Consider the following 19,108-nt stretch of genomic DNA (forward strand, 5'->3'; position numbering starts at 1 on the left):
ACCCGGTTTTGTGAAAATACAGGTTTCAGCACTCATAATAAATGATTTCTCACTTATTTTATTGACTCATAGTTGGCATTACTGATTTTATAAATACATTACTGTAAATACATTTTATAAATACATTCCTCTGTTCTAGCTTCTGTTCTCTTTGTATTTTTTTGTATCTACACATATATTTTGCACTCAGAACCACCTCTGCACTGGGAGGGAGGAAGGAACATGTGTGTCTCATGTTTTATGTTCTCTTAATTTATAACTGACGTTCTTGTAACATAGTTTGCTTAACCACAGTATTATTTTAAGATACTAGGTCTGCATCCTTGTAGAACATGTTTGCTGTGCAGTTGGCATGATTTCATTAGAAATTATCTTTGAAATAGAACTCCTTTAAATTGTGATATGAGACACTCATCATATTTGTACTGTAGTTGCACCCTTTCATTGTTTACACATGCACATCCCTCTCTTCCCACATGTAGTTTGTGATTGGATTTGGAAAGTGGTTACTTGTAGATCAATTACTTGATTTTCATTTGAAAATTATAGTTGGTGGTTACTTCAAGATGTACATGAAATTATAACTTTCGCTTTTCTTCTGAGTGTTGTTTAAACACTTTGCCATGCAAGAGGCCCGCCTCTTTCTACATGGCTTAACTTATTTGCTTTGATCTGTTGAATCTTCCTGCTTTTGGTGTATACCAGTTAGAAGTGCATTGTTACCAGGTGTGCTTTTCAGAACATGCGACATACTAGAAATCTGTTGGGTGTAGAGGGACCAAGAGCATAGCTCAATGGCACAGCTCATTGATTTGGCATTTAAGGAAAAGGGAAAGGAAGGGTGAAGTTGCAACAGAAACTTCGCTGAGGGGTGATGATACAAGTACAGGAAATAGGAATCAAAATATTAAACTGTTCCCTAGCCATTCATATGACTAGGTCTTAAATGTAAACAGTTTCTACTCCAAAGTCCAATCAGTCCAATCCAAAATCATGGTACTTGCCTAGGTAGTGGCAGGCACCCAGTACCACATACACATGTATTCAAATGTATTGCATGTCACAGTTAAATAAGTATAAAAAAGTTGTTGGGTAACAACATGTTACCAACTGAGCAGATTTGCCTCGTGATATCTGTATTGAATACACCTGGGAATCTGTTGAAACATGACATTGTCAGACTGAAAACTGTGGAAGTCTGAAGTCGGCATAGTTAACCTTTCGTCTTGTTCATGCGTGAATGGATGTGATAGAATAGTAAATGTACTGCTGCTTGTGTATGGAGTTCAGGGTATGCTCATATCATGTGAGACCAGTCAGTGGTTGTCTCTAATACTGTTGTCACACAGATTAGTAGACACACTTCAGGAGATTTCAGATAGGTGTTTCCTATTCCTATCCTGGAATTAGCAAGGATTGAACCTAGAACCTTCTGCATGCAAAGCATGTTCTCTTCCAGTGAGCTATGGCCATACATTTGTTTGCAGTACTTTTCTAAATGAGATGTTATGAAGCTCAAGCATATTTAGTTCTTGCCTGAAAGTCCTAACTGCTCTGATGCCTTTGCAGATGTTTACTGAATTAACATGTCAAATACAATTAATTTATAATTTAGATATACATGTCACTTCTAATGCATATAGAAAAAATAAGTGTACTTTGAGCTTTTTGGTTTCTATAAGCAGATAGAACATGTTTTTATGAGCTCTGTTGCAGGTCCTCAGGTTTTAAAGGAGACAAGGTTGGCAGTGTTCTGTAGAATATAAAAATAGGTTTGTTGCTAGAGCGTTATGTTTTCATCTCAAATAGAAGAGATTAATTCAACTTTTGAAAAGTCCTGAAGAGTGTAAGTTTTAAGAAACTTGAGCTTAAAAGTGCACAACAAAACCTCATCCAACTCTGTAAATTCTTTCTACAGTAGCTGAGCAGGGAGTTTGGCTCCAGAGGGGCAGGGAAATTTATTTTGGAGGAAGGGTAACTTGTTGGCTGAATTTCCTCTACCCACCAAGGGGACCTCTTCCTATAAGCAAAGTCATCAGAACCTTTTATTACTATTAATAAAAAAGTTCACTTGAATGAAGTCTCTGGAATCTCAAATAATAGTCGCTTTATTTTGTTGTATTACAAACAAAGAAGTCAAAGTAGAAAAATTTCTTTCAGAAAGATGAACAGGTTTTTTTCCTAAATGAAACTGCAAGGACTAAGATGGTTTTAACCAGTATTTAAGTCATTTTGCGTAAACTTATAAAAGTAGTTTTCAGCGTTACTTTCCTGTTACTCTGAATCAAGCTGTAGTGGAGAAACTTTAATTGTTTGCCCCGCCATGGTCCCAGTTGAGATGGGTGGTCCCATTAGCTGCAATTCGCATTTAAGAAACCCACATGCCCTTGTTGCACAACATGTAGTGGTAAAAGTAGGCTTATATAACAGACTGTCAGAAATGATCCAGAAATTTGCAGGCCTGTTAGACCACTGCATGTCCCAAGTAAATTGTTGGAAAACTTTATGAAGCTTAGAATTGTTGAATGTACAGATGAACACGAAACTTTTCTGAAGCTTGCTCAGCAAACTCGTTAGAAGTCCTTGAGCATGTTGGCAAACGTTTAGATAAGTTGACCATAAATTTAGGAAACAAGGGGTCAGCACCACTATAGAAAATCAACAACAAAAGTAGCTCAAGGTGCCGGAGTGGTTTACTGGAAATTAGAGGAATGTAAATTATTTTAAAATATCACATCCAAAAAGGAGCTTAGTATTATATTGTAGAATCCTCTCCTGAAGGCTTCAAATAGAACAATTTATATCATTCTTGTACACAGATAAATTCATGTGCCTATCTAGAAACTGTTAATCTATGTATTTATAAGGCAGAGGAACTGTTTTTTATTGCTAGGACTTTTAAAATTGCAGATACTTCCTTGCGTTCTGATATGTTTAACTGAGTAAGGGCACAATCTTAACCTGCAGTTATGCCAGTATAGGTGGCCCTGGTCTCCTTAGGCAAGAGCTGCGTTGACACATTCAGATGCGCGGACAGAGGCAGAAGCCTCCGCCGCGGCTCCCGTGCCGACATAAGCCGCATGGGGTGACGTGGGGAGGGGGCGTTACTGGGCAGGGGGAGGGTGGAGGAGAGCGTGCGGGGAGCCGGGGCAGGGCCGAGACCCGGCGGTTATGCTGGATCCCAACCCCCGATCCCGGGGTGAGCGGAGCGGCTTCAAGCTGCTCCAGTCTCCTTGGACTTGCGCCACCTCCGGAGGTGGCGCAGGTTCGAGGAAACCCATGGGGCACACAGCCCTTACCCATGGTTAAGGGGAAGAACTTCCTCTTGCCCACGGCTGAACCGCTGCTTGCTGCAATCCTGCGTTGAATGCAGCGCAAGCCTTCTGGCTTGCCTGCTCCAGTGAGGGTTAGGATTGCGCCCTAAATGTTAGAAAATTAACTTGATAGCATGCTAATTTACCTCTTTTTAAAAAGGAGAGACTACAGGTCATGTCTCGTTATCCATTGCTTTGGCATCCACTGATTTGACTCACCACTGATACCAGAGTCCAACTTTAAATGCCTTGGAACAAGGAAAAAAATGCCAAAATCCAATTTCCTATCTGGTTGCTGTTAAACCGCATGGTTGCAAGTTTTTTGGGGTTAAAGATAACTTAAAAGACCCACTTCTGGGTTTCTTGCTCCTTCATTGTAACCCCAGAATGCCTCAGTAAAGGCGCTATACTGCATTTAGCCATAATTTCATTCCATTCAATTCCATTATTCGACGTACCTAGTGGCTGACTTCAGAATAATGTCTATACCAAAGCATTCTGGAGTGGCAGCGGAGGAGCAAGAAACCTGGAAGTGGGTCTTTAAAGGTATTTTTCCACTGATTTGGTAACCACTGAGGGTTCTGGAACAAAACCCCAGGGGATAATGAGGCACAACCTGTGATCTGAATGACATCCAGTTGTGTGGAGTTAAAAAGGAATACTTAGAAGTACAGTGTTAAGACAAATTATTCTTGTTTATGTTGGTAATTTCAGAAACATGAGTGACCTCTTCACCTCAGAAGGCCTTCTGGGCGTGACTGGAAATCGCTTCTGGTTTGTTCTAGTGATTTCCATTTGTATCTAGAGATGTTCTGAGGTGTGGGGAGGCAGAACGCTGCCTCCCCATGCATAAGAACACCTCTTGGACTCATCCAGAAGACCCTCTGAGGTTCTCCACTTGCAGATTTAATTATCTACAGCAGTGTTTCTCAAACTGTGCGTCGGGACCCACTAGGTGGGGGTCCTGGAATGGATCCCGCACAGATACCGAGGGCCCACTGTATACCACTTCTCTGCAAGAGTAGTTCACATAGCAGTTTACATGGTAAAATAAATCATTAAATGTTTCCCTGCCCCCAAAGGGCTCACAGTCTAAAAAATTACAGAAGAGACACCTGCAGTGGAAAGATGCCAAACTGGGGTGAAGAAGTATAGTTGCTCTTCCCCTGCTAACTATAAAAGGACATCAATTTAAAAAGTGCCTCTTTGTCCAGTTAGCAGTTATTATTTACCCAGTTATAATTTACTTCACTTTATATTTCTCTTACGGTTAAACATTTTATACTTTTTGTTTTTAGCAACATAAAATGTAAATGATAAACAAGGAAATATGTGAGAAATATAGACTCAGAAAACCCCAAAGAGAAAAAGCAATCCCAAATGTTTAGCTTTTCTGTGGGTTGGTCTATATACCAAGCATTTTTTCCATCTGACATCATACTCTCAGTGCTTCACCAGAAGCTGATGATGAATTATATCTACATGTTCACTGCTAAATGCTTCTGTAAGTTTGTTTCTTTGCAGATGTTTAACTAGTCTGGCTATGTTGTTAGGCTAGTGCTAAGTAAACTTCTTTCTTCCATTATCTTCTAGATTCACGAGAAGTTGCGTTACTATGAAAAACAGAGCCCTGTACCTATGTTGCATGGTGCATCGGCCTTGGCAGCTGACGTAAGTGTGTCTGATGAGACCATTGGCACCATATTTCTCCAAACTGCCTGCAAGCAGAGTAGAGAACAAGTTTATGAATGGAACCGTGTTAGTTGGATGTGCAAAGGTTTCCGATGAGGTTGTCAACACAGGGTTGTTAATGTTGTTTTGACTTTTATTAGATGTGTTACTGTTATAATAACATGGTATCCAGAAAGACTCTTGTTCTGCCTTGGTACTGCATAGGAGAAACTACTGGTTGGAGGTCTAAAATGAAGGTGAATCTCTCAGCTACTGATGTGTTATGAGAGTCATAGATGAGGAATGTTTTTCAAAAACGAAGACAAATGAGATGGTTAAACTGCTGGCAGAATAAGAAAAATGACAGATAATGCTAAAGAAATGAGTCTTATATAGGAAGGACTTGTCAGAAAATAACTGTTTAAAAAGCAGAGATTTATAGCTATTAAAGCTTTCCAAATTACTTTCATAACTAAAAAATAAAATCTAGAAAGCTTGGCATTGATAGAGTATTTAATTTCCTGTTACTATAATTTTTATTAATAAAAAATCAGGCCTACCCTTTCTGCATTATATTGTGAATTCTACAGCCCTGATGAATTGTGCGCACACCTGTATAAACTATGACAGAGCTTGAGGTAGGCAGGATGAAAAAAAGTAGAATTGATTTACTTGAAACTAAGGTGTGATTGGCACAGTCGCACGCACAAGAATACCTTTTGATATGATACTGTTTTGTCTTCAAAGAATATATAGACAATATGTTGATGAACTGCTTGGTTGCCTCTCTAGTTCATTTCATGTAAATAACAGCATGCTAAGGCTCCAATCCTAAGCACTGTTACCTAGAATAAATGCTATTAAACAAGATGGGGCTTACAACTGAGTAAACATGTATAGGATTGCAGTGTAAATTTTAATTTGACAGAATTAAACTTGCAGACAGAAGCACCTAGACAGAGGCAGAAGGAAATTAGCTGTAGATTCATATTCGTTGGATCTCTCTCCCCAGTGAAATTTTGCAAAAAATCTAAAGAATATGAATATTTTGAAATGAAGGGCCATTTTTCATCCCTATGAATAATTTTTAAAGCACTAACTGAGGCTGGCTGCAGAAAGTGGGCCTTCCAGAGCATTGCTAAGGGCCCATAACCACAAGAAAAGGCCCAGGATCCCAGTCATCCTGCCTCCTCTGGGTGGGTTGTCACAGCAGTTGCTATGAACATTGCTTAGTGACTCTAGATTTTCTTAACTCTGTGAGTGACAAGCTGCTAACTAGAGCCAATATACACAATTACAACTGCACACAGCCTATTAATTATGAAAGTGTCCACAGTTTCTACCTACTTGGGAGCACCTGTCCTCCTTTGGACCCAGCTGCCATCCATGTACTTAACATGGTGTGGGGGAGTCCCCACCTCATGGGAGGACCTGGCACCCTGAATCCTCCTGCCAAAAACAGGGGGTGAGAACAAAGGCTGGAACCATTGGTGTGGCTAATCTCCTTTGAACTGTGCGGCTTAGCTGAGTGGGGGCAATGGGGCCTGAGAAGTTTGTGTGAGGAGAGGGTTGCCTCACCCTGCTTCCTCCTCCACTTGCTGCTGCAGGGCTCACTCTAGGTCTAGGGCCCTGAGCTGGTTGCATATCTGGCAAGCTACAGAGGAACTTTTGAACACACTGGCAAGGCCCCCTCTTAGGCCCTGTGTGGCCTATATATTCTGCTATAGCCTTCGCAGCATTTCCTTCTGGGCCGGTCCACAAGGCTTCAAGGTCCCCACGCCATGTGTTGATGTTGTCCATGTCTTCTGCCTTCTCCGTCTCCATTTCTTCTCATCTTGCCCTCCTTTCCCCCCCCCACCATCATCCTTCCTGACCAGCTGAGTCAGCATGACTGTTATAATTAGCACTCTTGCTGGAGAGGGCAGGATCTCCATGTGACCAAATGGCAAGGCAAGCACCTTGGTGCACTGTAGCTGATCGTGAGCAAGCCACTGACGCAACCCACAGTGATGTGGACAGGCAGCAGGTGATTTCAGTGCTGGACAGCTGAAAAAGAGCTGATGTTCATAGAAGCAAACATTCATTGGCCCCAACAAGTAGGTCTGGTTCAGCTCTGTGGCCAATGCAAGGAAAACTTTTACCTTGTACTTTCCTTCTGCATTCCTTACAGGACATTAAAAAAAAAAAAAGATCCTTTTATTGACCATTGTGCTGAATCAGAATTAGGTTGTTGGGGCCAACAGATTTTCGATTCTATGCATGTTGGCTCTATTCCATTGCATAGATGTCATGGGTGACATCTAGAAACATATTAAAAACACTTAAATGAAAAATAAAGCAGAAACTAACCACATAATAATAACCCAACAGTAAATCATAAGCAAAAGGTCAAATGAAACAAAAGTTCCATTTGTTTCCCCAGTGCCGGAACTAAAAAAAGAAATGTACTAACCTTCTTACCAGGAAGGACCACAGTCACTGCATAGCGAGTTTCCTTTCAACCAGGCAAAGGATATCAGGATCAGTGATATCAAATGTCGCTGAGAAGTCCAAAAGAATCAGCATTGACACACTACCTGTGTCCTACTCCCAGCATAAGTAATCAGCTAGGGCAACCAAAGCTTTTTTCTTCTCAAATGCCAGGTGGAAACTGAAATGGGTCCAGATCATTAGTTTCTTCCTGAACTTGAATCACCACAAGGCAAGACTACCATGACTCACAGCTGCTGCACAGTTGGAGCCACATACAAACCAGTCATTGTATGCTTTTGCCACTTTTATTCTTAAACAGACCCAGCTAGGTAGCCTTTAACCTGAATATATATTATATCACCTCATAATGCTAAAGATAGAATTCTAATCTTAAGAAATATACTTTATGTTTAAAATCAATGTATAAATATTTTGACGATGAGAATACTAAATACTACAGTTCTACAATCTACTGTCTTAAAGCTGAAATTAGCTTTCAAACGAATTACAAATTTTGGTGTTTGATCAGGCTATTATATTCAAGTTAGTACTTTGTGTTATAACCAAATATAAATATTTGAGCTCATTATTGAAGACCATTTTGCATTCCCTAGGGTGGTTGAATATCTTGTAACCTAATGCAGGCCATGTTGCTGTGATTAACCTGTCTGCCATTTAACAAGCTACTTGCCCTATGTATGTAAACATAATAAAGTTCAGAATACTAGCACTATAGGGGCACTTTACTTCCTCAGCCCAACCCTAAACAGCATAGCTACTGTGGATTTTTGGAAGCAGTGTAGATTTCACCACTTCATTCAGAAGCTTTTTTATAGCCAGTGTCAAAGTTTGATCCAGGTGTTTTTACAAGCAGTCCTTTGTCTGCATGCAAACAACCATTCACTTAGGTGAAGTGCAGGGATTTGCCCTCATTGCTATAAATCAGAACGTGATCTGGGTGTGCTGTTGCCAGATATGATTACTTTAGTCAAACTTGGTTGAAAGACTCGGCCAGAATGTAGCATAAGGGCCAGAAAATGAAGAGTAATGATTGATAGTCTGTTTTTCTTCATGCTGAACACACTGGAAAGTAATAACGTTGAGCAAGATTGATTCTTGGTTGTTACTGACACACTGAGTAAAACAATGCTCTTGCTAATGTTCTTTGTGTCACTTCAATCTCCTTCACAGCTGACTGATGAGCTCCAGAACAAACCACTAAATGGTGAGATCAGAGAATTGTTGAAACTACTGTCAAAACCCAATCTCAAGGTGAGGATATGTTGATGCACCTGTTACAATTCATGCTTTTTTTATTCCTCATACTTTTCAAACATTGCCAAGAAGTTTATTGATCAGTCCTTCAATCCGTGTGGATATGCAAAACTGCTAGGAAGCATTTAAGTAGCTTTAAGAAATTATCATGACGTTGTGGTAGGTTGTTGAGAATTTTGAGACCGTTTTCAGCTCACAGGTGAAACTAGATATTCTGAAAAAAGTAATGATCAGGAACTGGGGTCCAATCTGCACATATACCTAACATGTAGAATGTGGATGGTATGGAGGCTGTAGCTCAGTCGTGCAGCAAATGCATGTGGAAGGTTGCAGACCCAATCCTGGCATCTATAGAATGTTCTATCTGGAATTAATGTTTTAATTATGCTGTTTTATTGTCTTAAAAAATTAATATTTTTATGATTGTATTTTGTAAACTGCTCTTTCTTAAGAGTAATATGGAAATACATTAATAAGAGATTCTTCTGTTCTGATCTGAGCTTCTTGAAGATTGTAATCCAACCTTGAGTATTCAAAATGGAATGGCACTAAAATTCCAGATAAATTGTGTCTTCGAAGAATAATACTTAATCCAGATGTTCTAGTGCAGGGGTGTCCACACTTTTTGGCAGGAGGGCCACACAATCTCTCTGACACTGTGTCAGGGGCCAGGAAAAAAAGAATTAATTTACATTTCAAATTTGAATAAATTTATGTAAATGAATACATTGGAGATGGAACTTGTATGAATGAATTAAAGTCTTGCAATAGCTCAGGGCCTATAAAAGGCCTTGCACAAATCAAGGCCGACCTTTCCTTTGCTGCCGCTGCTGTATCACAGATGTGAAACAGCAAGCAGTGGAGGGATCCCTTGTTCCACAGCTCACATGAGAGGTCGAATAGTCGCCCTCATCCTGAGAGCAGTTGCGTCAGGCCGGTGCGGGCTCCAGCAAGTCTCCAGAGGGTCAGAGGCTCATTGGAGACTGGGGGCTCCTGCGGGCCAGATTGGGAGTCTCTGAGGGCCACAATTCACCCCTGGGCTGGGGTTTGGGCACCCCTGATCTAGTGCAATATTTCGCAACCTAAGGATCGTGACTTCCCAGGGCAGGTGTTCACATTTTTGTTTGGGATGCTACCCTTTTAAAGAGGGTAGTGACCCAACCGGGACCTATAGGTGTGATTAGTACAGTACTTCTGGGTTCTCACCAAATGTATGCAAGTAATGCGTGCATTATATGCCTGCTGCCAAATGCATGTAAGTAAAAAAGGGTTTGTTTTTTTACTTACTTGTGTTCAATGGCACCAAGAACCCAGAAGTACCATACTTATGGCACCTAGGGGTCCCCAGCTGGGTTGCTACCCTCCTTAAGAGGGTAGTGTCTGACCAAAGCTTGGCAAACCACTGTTCTAGTGGATTTCAAAATGTATGCCATCTTTTACTGGGTACGCTTTATGGTTAACTGCAAGTTACTGCTCTGAGCCAGGAAAATAGTATTACACTACTGGCTTGTATCTCCCTCAATGGTTTCTTTTTGGCTTTAGTGGGTTCATTTAAAAAAAACAACTTCTAATAGACTATTATAGCATTAATTACCAGCCAAAGCAGAATGTTCCATGATATTCTTGTTAATCATGCTTTATTTGAAATGCGTATATAACTTTGTGTAATGCTTGCTTAAGAAGTACTTCAGATTTACCACCATTTGTGTAAAAGTGTAGTGCTGCTTTTGTGGCCCTGATGCAAAGATTGGCAAGGACAGGCATGAATCATGATCACATACACAGCCTCAAGCACTGCATGCACAACCAAAGAAGCTTGGTGTGAAAACATCTGCCTTTCCCTACCCCTCTAGCAGAGGTTTTTTGTACTTGCAGTGGATCGACTTGTATGCATTTAATTTGATTTGAAAATTCTAATGAAATGTGCTTCTCCTCCTCCCCCAAACCCTCTGCGCTACTTAATACTAGGATGAAATTTCTTGAATGTGCATTCCACAAAAATTGGAACAGATTTTTATTTGAGTAAACTGGTATCGTGTCTCAGCTTAGATACCATGTACTTTTAGGATTCCTATGACATAGCTGTAGGTTTATCTCTTGTGCTGAGCACACTCATTATGTGGTGGTTGTCTGGCCTAGTTTTTCTGTTGGCAACCTTCAGTCTCGAGAGACTATGGTATCGCACTCTGAAAGGTGGTTTTGGAACATCGTCTAGTGTTCCAGTAAAGGCCAATTCGGGAGTGATAATCCCTTCCACAACGGGAGCAAGTGCAGTCTGTCCCTGGTCTGTCTCCCTGGCTATGGGTCTTCCTTCTTTGCCTCTTAGCCTCAGACTGTTGGCCAAGTGTCTCTTCAAACTGGGAAAGGCCATGCTGCACAGCCTGCCTCCAAGCGGGCCGCTCAGAGGCCAGGGTTTCCTACTTGTTGAGGTCCACTCCTAAGGCCTTCAGATCCCTCTTGCAGATGTCCTTGTATCGCAGCTGTGGTCTACCTGTAGGGCGCTTTCCTTGCACGAGTTCTCCATAGAGGAGATCCTTTGGGATCCGGCCATCATCCATTCTCACGACATGACCGAGCCAACGCAGGCGTCTCTGTTTCAGCAGTGCATACATGCTAGGGATTCCAGCACGTTCCAGGACTGTGTTGTTTGGAACTTTGTCCTGCCAGGTGATGCCGAGGATGCGTCGGAGGCAGCGCATGTGGAAAGCGTTCAGTTTCCTCTCCTGTTGTGAGTGAAGAGTCCATGACTCGCTGCAGTACAGACGTGTACTCAGGACGCAAGCTCTGTAGACCTGGATCTTGGTATGTTCCATCAGCTTCTTGTTGGACCATACTCTCTTTGTGAGTCTGGAAAACGTGGTAGCTGCTTTACTGATGCGTTTGTTTAGTTCGGTATTGAGAGAAAGAGTGTCGGAGATTGTTGAGCCAAGGTACACAAAGTCATGGACAACCTCCAGTTCATGCACAGAGATTGTAATGCAGGGAGGTGAGTCCACATCCTGAACCATTACCTGTGTTTTCTTCAGGCTGATCGTCAGTCCAAAAACTTGGCAGGCCTTGCTAAAACGATCCATGAGCTGCTGGAGATCTTTGGCAGAGTGGGTAGTGACAGCTGCATCGTCGGCAAAGAGGAAGTCACGCAGACATTTCAGCTGGACTTTGGACTTTGCTCTCAGTCTGGAGAGGTTGAAGAGCTTTCCGTCTGATCTGGTCCGGAGATAGATGCCTTCTGTTGCAGTTCCAAAGGCATGCTTCAGCAGGACAGCGAAGAAAATCCCAAACAAGGTTGGTGCAAGAACACAGCCCTGCTTCACACCGCTTCAGATGTCAAAGGGGTCTGACGTGGAGCCATCGAAGACAACAGTGCCCTTCATGTCCTTGTGGAAGGATCTGATGATGCTGAGGAGCCTGGGTGGACATCCAATCTTGGGGAGAATCTTGAAGAGGCCATCCCTGCTAACCAAGTTGAAGGACTTCGTGAGATCTATGAAGGCTATAAAGAGTGGCTGTCGCTGTTCCCTGCATTTCTCCTGCAGTTGTCTAAGGGAGAATACCATATCAGTGGTGGACCTGTTGGCTTGGAATCTGCACTGTGATTCTGGATAAACACTCTCTGCAAGTACCTGGAGCCTCTTTAGTGCAACTCGGACAAACAACTTTCCTACAACGCTAAGGAGAGAGATGCCACGGTAGTTGTTGCAGTCACCCCTGTCACCTTTGTTCTTGTACTGCGTGATGATGTTTGCATCCCTCATGGCTTGAGGTACTCCACCTTCTCTCCAGCAGAGACAGAGGATTTCATGCAGCTCAGTGACGATGATCTCTTTGCAGCACTTTAGGACTTCAGCAGGGATGCTGTCTTTTCCAGGTGCCTTGCCAAAGGCAAGGGAGTCCAGGGCCACGTGAAGTTCTTCTAGGGTTGGTTCACTGTCAAGCTCCTCCAGCACAGGCAGGCACTCAATGTTGTTCAGCGCTTCTTCGGTGACTACATTTTCTCTGGAATATAGCTCAGAGTAGTGCTGCACCCAGCGTTCCATCTGCTGCGTCCAATCCTGGATGACCTCGCCTATGGCAGACTTCAGAGGGGCAATTTTCTTCTGTGTTGGACCTAGGGCCTTCTTGATACCATCATACATCTCCTCGATGTTGCCCGTGTCAGCTGCTATCTGTATCTCGGAACAGAGCTGGAGCCAGTAGTCGTTAGCACATCTCCTGGCAGTCTGTTGGACTTTGCTGCGAGCAGTTCGGAGGACCTGCAGGTTGAGCTCACTGGGACAGACCTTGTATGCTGCTTGAGCTCTCCTCTTTTCCTCAATGACTGGTGTCAACTCCTCAGAGTGGGCTTCAAACCAGTCTGCCATCTTGTTGGTCTTCTTGCCAAATATGGACAAGGCGTTGTTGTAAATGGCATTCTTGAAATGTTCCCATCTGTTGGATGCGTTTGCATCGACCGGGCCTGGAAGAGATTCCTCAAGCGCTCGTGCAAATTCCTCCACTTTTCTCTGATCCCGGGACTTGCTGGTATCAATGCGAGCCTTCCTTTTTCGTGTCGTACAGTCGCTTCGTTTGCAGTTTCACTCTGCTGCACACCGGAGAATGGTCGGTGTTGCAAGCAGCACCCTGATAGCTGCGCGTGATCTTGATGCTGGGAAGGCTGGAGCGTCTGGTGAGAATCAGGTCGAGCTGGTGCCAGTGCTTTGATCTTGGGTGTCTCCAGGAGACTCTATGTTGGGGCTTCGTGTTGAAGAATGTGTTGCTGACACAGAGACCGTGAAGACAGCAAAACTCTAGCAGGCATTGGCCATTTTTGTTCATCTTCCCAGTGCCGAACTGACCTAAGCAAGTGGGCCACGAACTGTTATCAGCACCAACTCTAGCATTGAAATCGCCGAGAATGAACAATGGCTCTTCTACAGGGATCTTCTTGATAGTGGTGGCCAGGTCATCATAGAATTTGTCTTTGGCTTCTGCTGGAGACGACAGAGTCGGTGCATAAGCAATGATGAGAGTGACAGGTCCTGCTGATGACTGGAGCTGCAGGGACAAAATTCTTTCACTTCCCACAGTAGGTAGGATGATGGATTTCAGCAGGGTATTTCTGACCGCAAAGCCAACGCCATGTTCCCTGGTTTCGTTTGGTGGTTTTCCCTGCCAGAAAAATGAGAAATTTCTCTCCTTGACAGATCCGGAATCTGGCAGCCTAGTCTCTTGAAGGGCGACGATGTCCATCTGCAGTCTGCTCAGCTCCATGTCGATGACAGCTGTTTTGCGTGCGTCGTCTATTTCTTGCAGGTCATCAGAGAAGCCAGGTGTCATTGTCCTTATGTTCCAGGTGCCCAGCTTTAGGGCAGGAGTTTTCAGTTTTTTATTGCCTGGTGCAGAGTTGTCGATCCGCTTGTCGGTTTTCACCCTAAACCCACGCACCCCGTGAGGTTAACGGACCGTGGCGAGGCAACACCTTACTGGCTGGGGACTGCCCAGCTTAAGGCAGCTGCCCAATGAGATGCAATAATCTCTCCCACCGTCAGAAGCAGCCCCTGGCGTTACGCTCTACGCCAATCGAGCAAAGACTTATAACCGGTAACTGCTGCTTCCCATGTTGTGCCGATGCCGTATGGCGAAGTTGGAGTGTCCTCTCCAGTGCGCGAAGCCTGGGTAACGAAGGTATGGAGGATAGGTTGTTACCCATGCAGCAAATCCCCCTTCTCCACGTCGCTGGAATGATCCAATGGAAAGGCAGAAGCCAATACGGTTGGTTCCAGCGGCGTTGCAGGAGTTGCCAGAGCGTGACTGTGTACAGCCACAAACTGCCTCAGGGACTCCGGCTCCTGATTGTGACTTGAGGTTGACTCCTGAAGCCTTTTCCATAACTGGATGTAGCCACAAGGCAGTGGAGGTTTGAGATCAGAGTTTTCGTTCTCTTAGATGAGCTGCCTTTCCAGGCTGACGAGGCTCATCTACCCGTTTGTCTCATCACTGCTCCCTCTTCAATTTCCTGATACCCAAAAACCCCTCTCTTGCCCCTCCCCCTGCATCCTGCCCGTTTCCTAGTTTAGTTTAGTTTAGGCCTAGTTCAGTTTCCAAAATTCTGGACACTGTTTGCTAGTTTCACTGTAAAGAAGTTACTTTCAAGTAAATGAGCATCAGATCAGGATGCAGGTTTTGAAACAGCAAATATACACTGCTCAAAACAATAAAGGGAACACTTAAACAACACAATGTCACTCCAAGTCAATCACACTTCTGTGAAATCAAACTGTCCACCTAGGAAGCCACACCGATTGACAATCAAGTTCACATGCTGTTGCACAAATGGAGTAGACAACAGGTGGAAATCATAGGCAAGTAACAAGACACCCCCAATAAAGGAGTGGCTCTGCAGGTGGTGACCACAGACCACTTCGCAGTCCCTATGCTTTCTGGCTGATGTTTGGGTGACCTTTGAATGCTCGCGGTACTGTCACTCTAGTGGCAGCATGAGGCGGAGTCTGCAACCCACACAAGTGGTTCAGGTAGTGTAGCTCATCCAGGATGGCACATCAACGCGAGCTGTGGCAAGAAGATTTGCTGTGTCTGTCAGTGTAGTGTCCAGAGCATGGAGGCGCTACCAGGAGACAGGCCAGTACACCAGGAGACGTGGAGGAGGCCGTAGGAGGGCAACAACCCAGCATCAGGACCGCTACCTCTGCCTTCGTGCCAGGAGGAACAGGAGGAGCACTGCCAGAGACCTGCAAAATGACCTCCAGCAGGCCTCAAATGTGCATGTGTCTGCTCAAACAGTCAGAAACAGACTCCATGAGGGTGGTATGAGGGCCCGACGTCCACAGGTGGGGGTTGCGCTGACAGCCTGTCACCGTGCAGGATATTTGGCATTTGCCAGAGAACACCAAGATTGGCAACCTCGCCACTGGCGCCCTGTGCTCTTCACAGATGAAAGCAGGTTCACACTGAGCACACGTGACAGACGTGACAGAGTTTGGAGATGCCAGGGAGAATGTTCTGCTGCCTGCAACATCCTCCAGCATGACCGGTTTGGCAGTGGGTCAGTAATGGTGTGGGGTGGCATTTCTTTGGGGGGGCCACACAGCCCTCCATGTGCTCGCCAGAGGTAGTCTGACTGCCATTAGGTACCGAGATGAGATCCTCAGACCCCTTGTGAGACCATATGCTGGCGTGGTTGGCCCTGGGTTCCTCCTAATGCAGGACAATGCTAGACCTCATGTGGCTGGAGTGTGTCAGCAGTTCCTGCAAGATGAAGGCATTGATGCTATGGACTGGCCCACCCATTCCCCAGACCTGAATCCAATTGAGCACATCTGGGACATCATGTCTCGCTCCATCCACCAGCGCCACGTTGCACCACAGACTGTCCAGGAGTTGGCGGATGCTTTAGTCCAGGTCTGGGAGGCGATCCCTCAGGAGACTATCCACCACCTCATCAGGAGCATGCCCAGGCGTTGTAGGGAGGTCATACAGGCACGTGGAGGCCACACACACTACTGAGCCTCATTTTGACTTGCTTTATGGACATTACATCGAAGTTGGATCAGCCTGTAGTGTGTTTTTCCACTTCAATTTTGAGTATGACACCAAATCCAGACCTCCATGGGTTGATAAATGTGATTTCCATTGATGAATGTTGTGTGATTTTGTTGTCAGCACATTCAACTATGTCAGGAACAAAGTATTTAATAGGAATATTTCGTTCACTCAGATCTCGGATGTGTTGTTTAAGTGTTCCCTTTATTGTTTTGAGCAGTGTAGTAGTAGTAAAGAGATACCTATAAAAAAAGCTACGTTTTCATATTTGTTCCATGGGTGTGAATGGCCAAGGAATTGGATGAACTTCTTTTGAAGCATTAGGATTTTAAGAAGGCTTCTGTTAGGTTAAGGTGGTTTCTCCAAGGAATTTGGCACAGGTGCTGCTAATGTGAAAGTTGCAGTTTACATTGGTCTCTTCAACATCAGTATTCTAGGAACTGGACTGCCTATTTTAATTAACAGTGTACTTCTATTAGTTAACTTTCCTCCATTACAAAAAAGAGGACTCTTGTATGAGACAAGGTACCATCTCTCTGTTTTGCATGCAAATAGCTTTTGCTGTCTGGGGGAAAGCACAAGCCATTTTTGTCATATTTGTTTATGTATAATAGTTGGATGCTCATGAGGTCTTAGATTTCTCTATGTAAATTTGAAAACAGTATATGTGAATCATGGCATGATTCTAAAAATGGCTTAGTGCTGAAAAAATAAATCAAATGTCCTGTTTCAAAATAACTATGGAACAAAAGACAAAATGTTTTAGTTTTTTAAAGCAAAATATCCAAAAGAAAATAGTAACCATAGGTTGAGAATGGATCATTTCTGTGGAGCAGCAAACACAATATTTCCTCTTGACTCCACAGGTGGGCAAGAAGGCTTCCTTCAGAGCATGGAAGTCTTGCCCAAATGAGGAGAACAAAGAGAAACACATACTCTGGCAGAAGAAATGTAAGGGAATAAGGGACACAGAAAGACAGTGTGGAGAGCTAAAAACAGCAAGGCAAACAATAAAAACTTCTTCAAATACATCAAAAGCAGGAAACATGCCAGGAAGGCAGTTGGATAATGAGGGAATAAAAGGGAAGCTTATAGTCCAGGGGCATCCAAACTACCTTCATGACTATCTCAGGCACAGTGATGGCAAAGTCTTACTTTTCTGTGCCTCAGCCTCATATTTTCGTGCCCAATTTTTGCAGAAACTCACTCTGTGCAGCTCCTTTTGCTGCACATCACCCCAAAGAAGCTGAATGCTTTGCATCTGTCCTTAAGACAGAAGACATAACGCAGGTACAGGTGGTCCACATCTTACATGTGATAGACTCCTTAAGACAGAAGACATAACGCAGGTACAGGTGGTCCACATCTTACATGTGATAGACTCGTGCAAATTCAAGTATTTGTACTGGGCTCTATCTCCAAAAAAGACAGAGAAAAACAAATGTTTAATAATGTAGGTGGTTTCTCACAATGCTTTCTGGGGCGACACTGGGAGGAGAAAGGAACCCCTGCATAACCTGGAAGTTGGTTTTTCAGGGCAGAGAGAGAGACCTTTATTGGCATTAACTCATGTTCCAACAAATGATTCATTAAAGTAAAATAAGATGTAAAGAGTAATAATGAATTAAAAAATAAAAATAAGATAAAGGTCACACGAATTTTAGGGTTAAAATGCAAACAAACCATACAAATAAACATTACACCAATCTCTTTCCATGCTTTTCTACGACTGACAAAAGGAAATTAGCAGTGCCCTGCAACACATCTACTAGGCCAGCGGTCGGCAACCTTAAACATTCAAAGAGCCATTTGGACCCATTTTCCGGAGAAAAGAAAACCTTGGGAGCCACAAAACCCTTTTGCCATCTAAAATGAAGATAACACTGCATATATAGTTTTTTTTACCTTTATGCTCTTATAGGTCCCATTTTTATAATGTAGCCCCCTCTTGTAGCTTTTAGTTAGTTTTGTCATATATTCTTGTCCTGTGTTTTCAGACGCCTGGTCAAGGGGGGGGGATTTCTCTCTTCTTCCTGGCCACAACCATTTGCAAACAGTCTCTCTCTCTCTCTCTCTCTCTCTCATCCCTACTTTAATAGAATGGGGGGGGAGAGAGAGACTGCTAGGATGGATGCAGAAGTTTTTATAGCCTCTTCCCCCTTCCTTCCATCCCCCCTTCCTCTTCCCCAGACCCCTCTTGACCAGATTCTGTTGGATCCTCTTTCTCCCTTCCCAGGCATCATCAGCACATCATCCCAATCCCACCCCATCCTCCCCCCACACACACACTCCCCAAGTTTGATCCTTAAGCATAAGGTCTCCGGTGGGAGGCTCTGTGCCCAGAAAATGCCCCATGTTTGCATCAACCTCTCCTCCCTCCCTCGCTCTGCCTCATCTTTTCATGCACGGTCCTAACAGAGCCCTCTTCAGTCTTCCACCACCACCCCACTTCCTGGCTCTGCACATCTCTACCGAGAGAGCAATGCTGAATAGCACATTTCCGAGCCAGCCACCGACATCCCTCCTCCCTTCGCCGATTCACAGCGTCTGATTTCAGAAACTGGCTGCGGTAGTGATTCTGCTGCTGCTGCCATCAGACATGTCAATGGGGGGGGGAACGCACAAGCTCTGGTTCAGTTGGAAAGGGGAGCATCGCAAAAGCCTCCCCAGCCATGAAGCAGTTAAAGATTGGCTGCATTGCATGATGGGACTTGTAGTCTTCAGGGAGATGTGACTGTTATTTCCATCCTGGACTCTGGAGCCACTGTAAGGTCCCAAGGTGGGAGGAGGAGGGGAAGAAAAGGGGCTTTGTGGGCACTGAGTAGTGAGCCCCACTG

General features: G+C 43.9%; 1 protein-coding gene across 7 annotated transcripts in view; it reads left to right on the forward strand.

Annotated features, from left to right (window-relative positions):
* The window catches only part of MPP7 (MAGUK p55 scaffold protein 7), a 123,729-nt gene that overhangs the window by 47,213 nt on the left and 57,408 nt on the right, over positions 1 to 19,108 (forward strand). For all 7 annotated transcript variants that reach the window (XM_066627153.1, XM_066627152.1, XM_066627158.1 and 4 more), the window contains 2 exons: positions 4,908 to 4,985; positions 8,649 to 8,729. In XM_066627153.1, coding sequence (XP_066483250.1) covers positions 4,908 to 4,985; positions 8,649 to 8,729 — 159 coding nt within the window. The remainder of the gene's footprint in view (positions 1 to 4,907; positions 4,986 to 8,648; positions 8,730 to 19,108) is intronic.

The sequence above is a fragment of the Tiliqua scincoides genome, chromosome 5 (genome assembly GCF_035046505.1).
Source record: "Tiliqua scincoides isolate rTilSci1 chromosome 5, rTilSci1.hap2, whole genome shotgun sequence".
Classification (NCBI taxonomy): Eukaryota; Metazoa; Chordata; class Lepidosauria; order Squamata; family Scincidae; genus Tiliqua; species Tiliqua scincoides.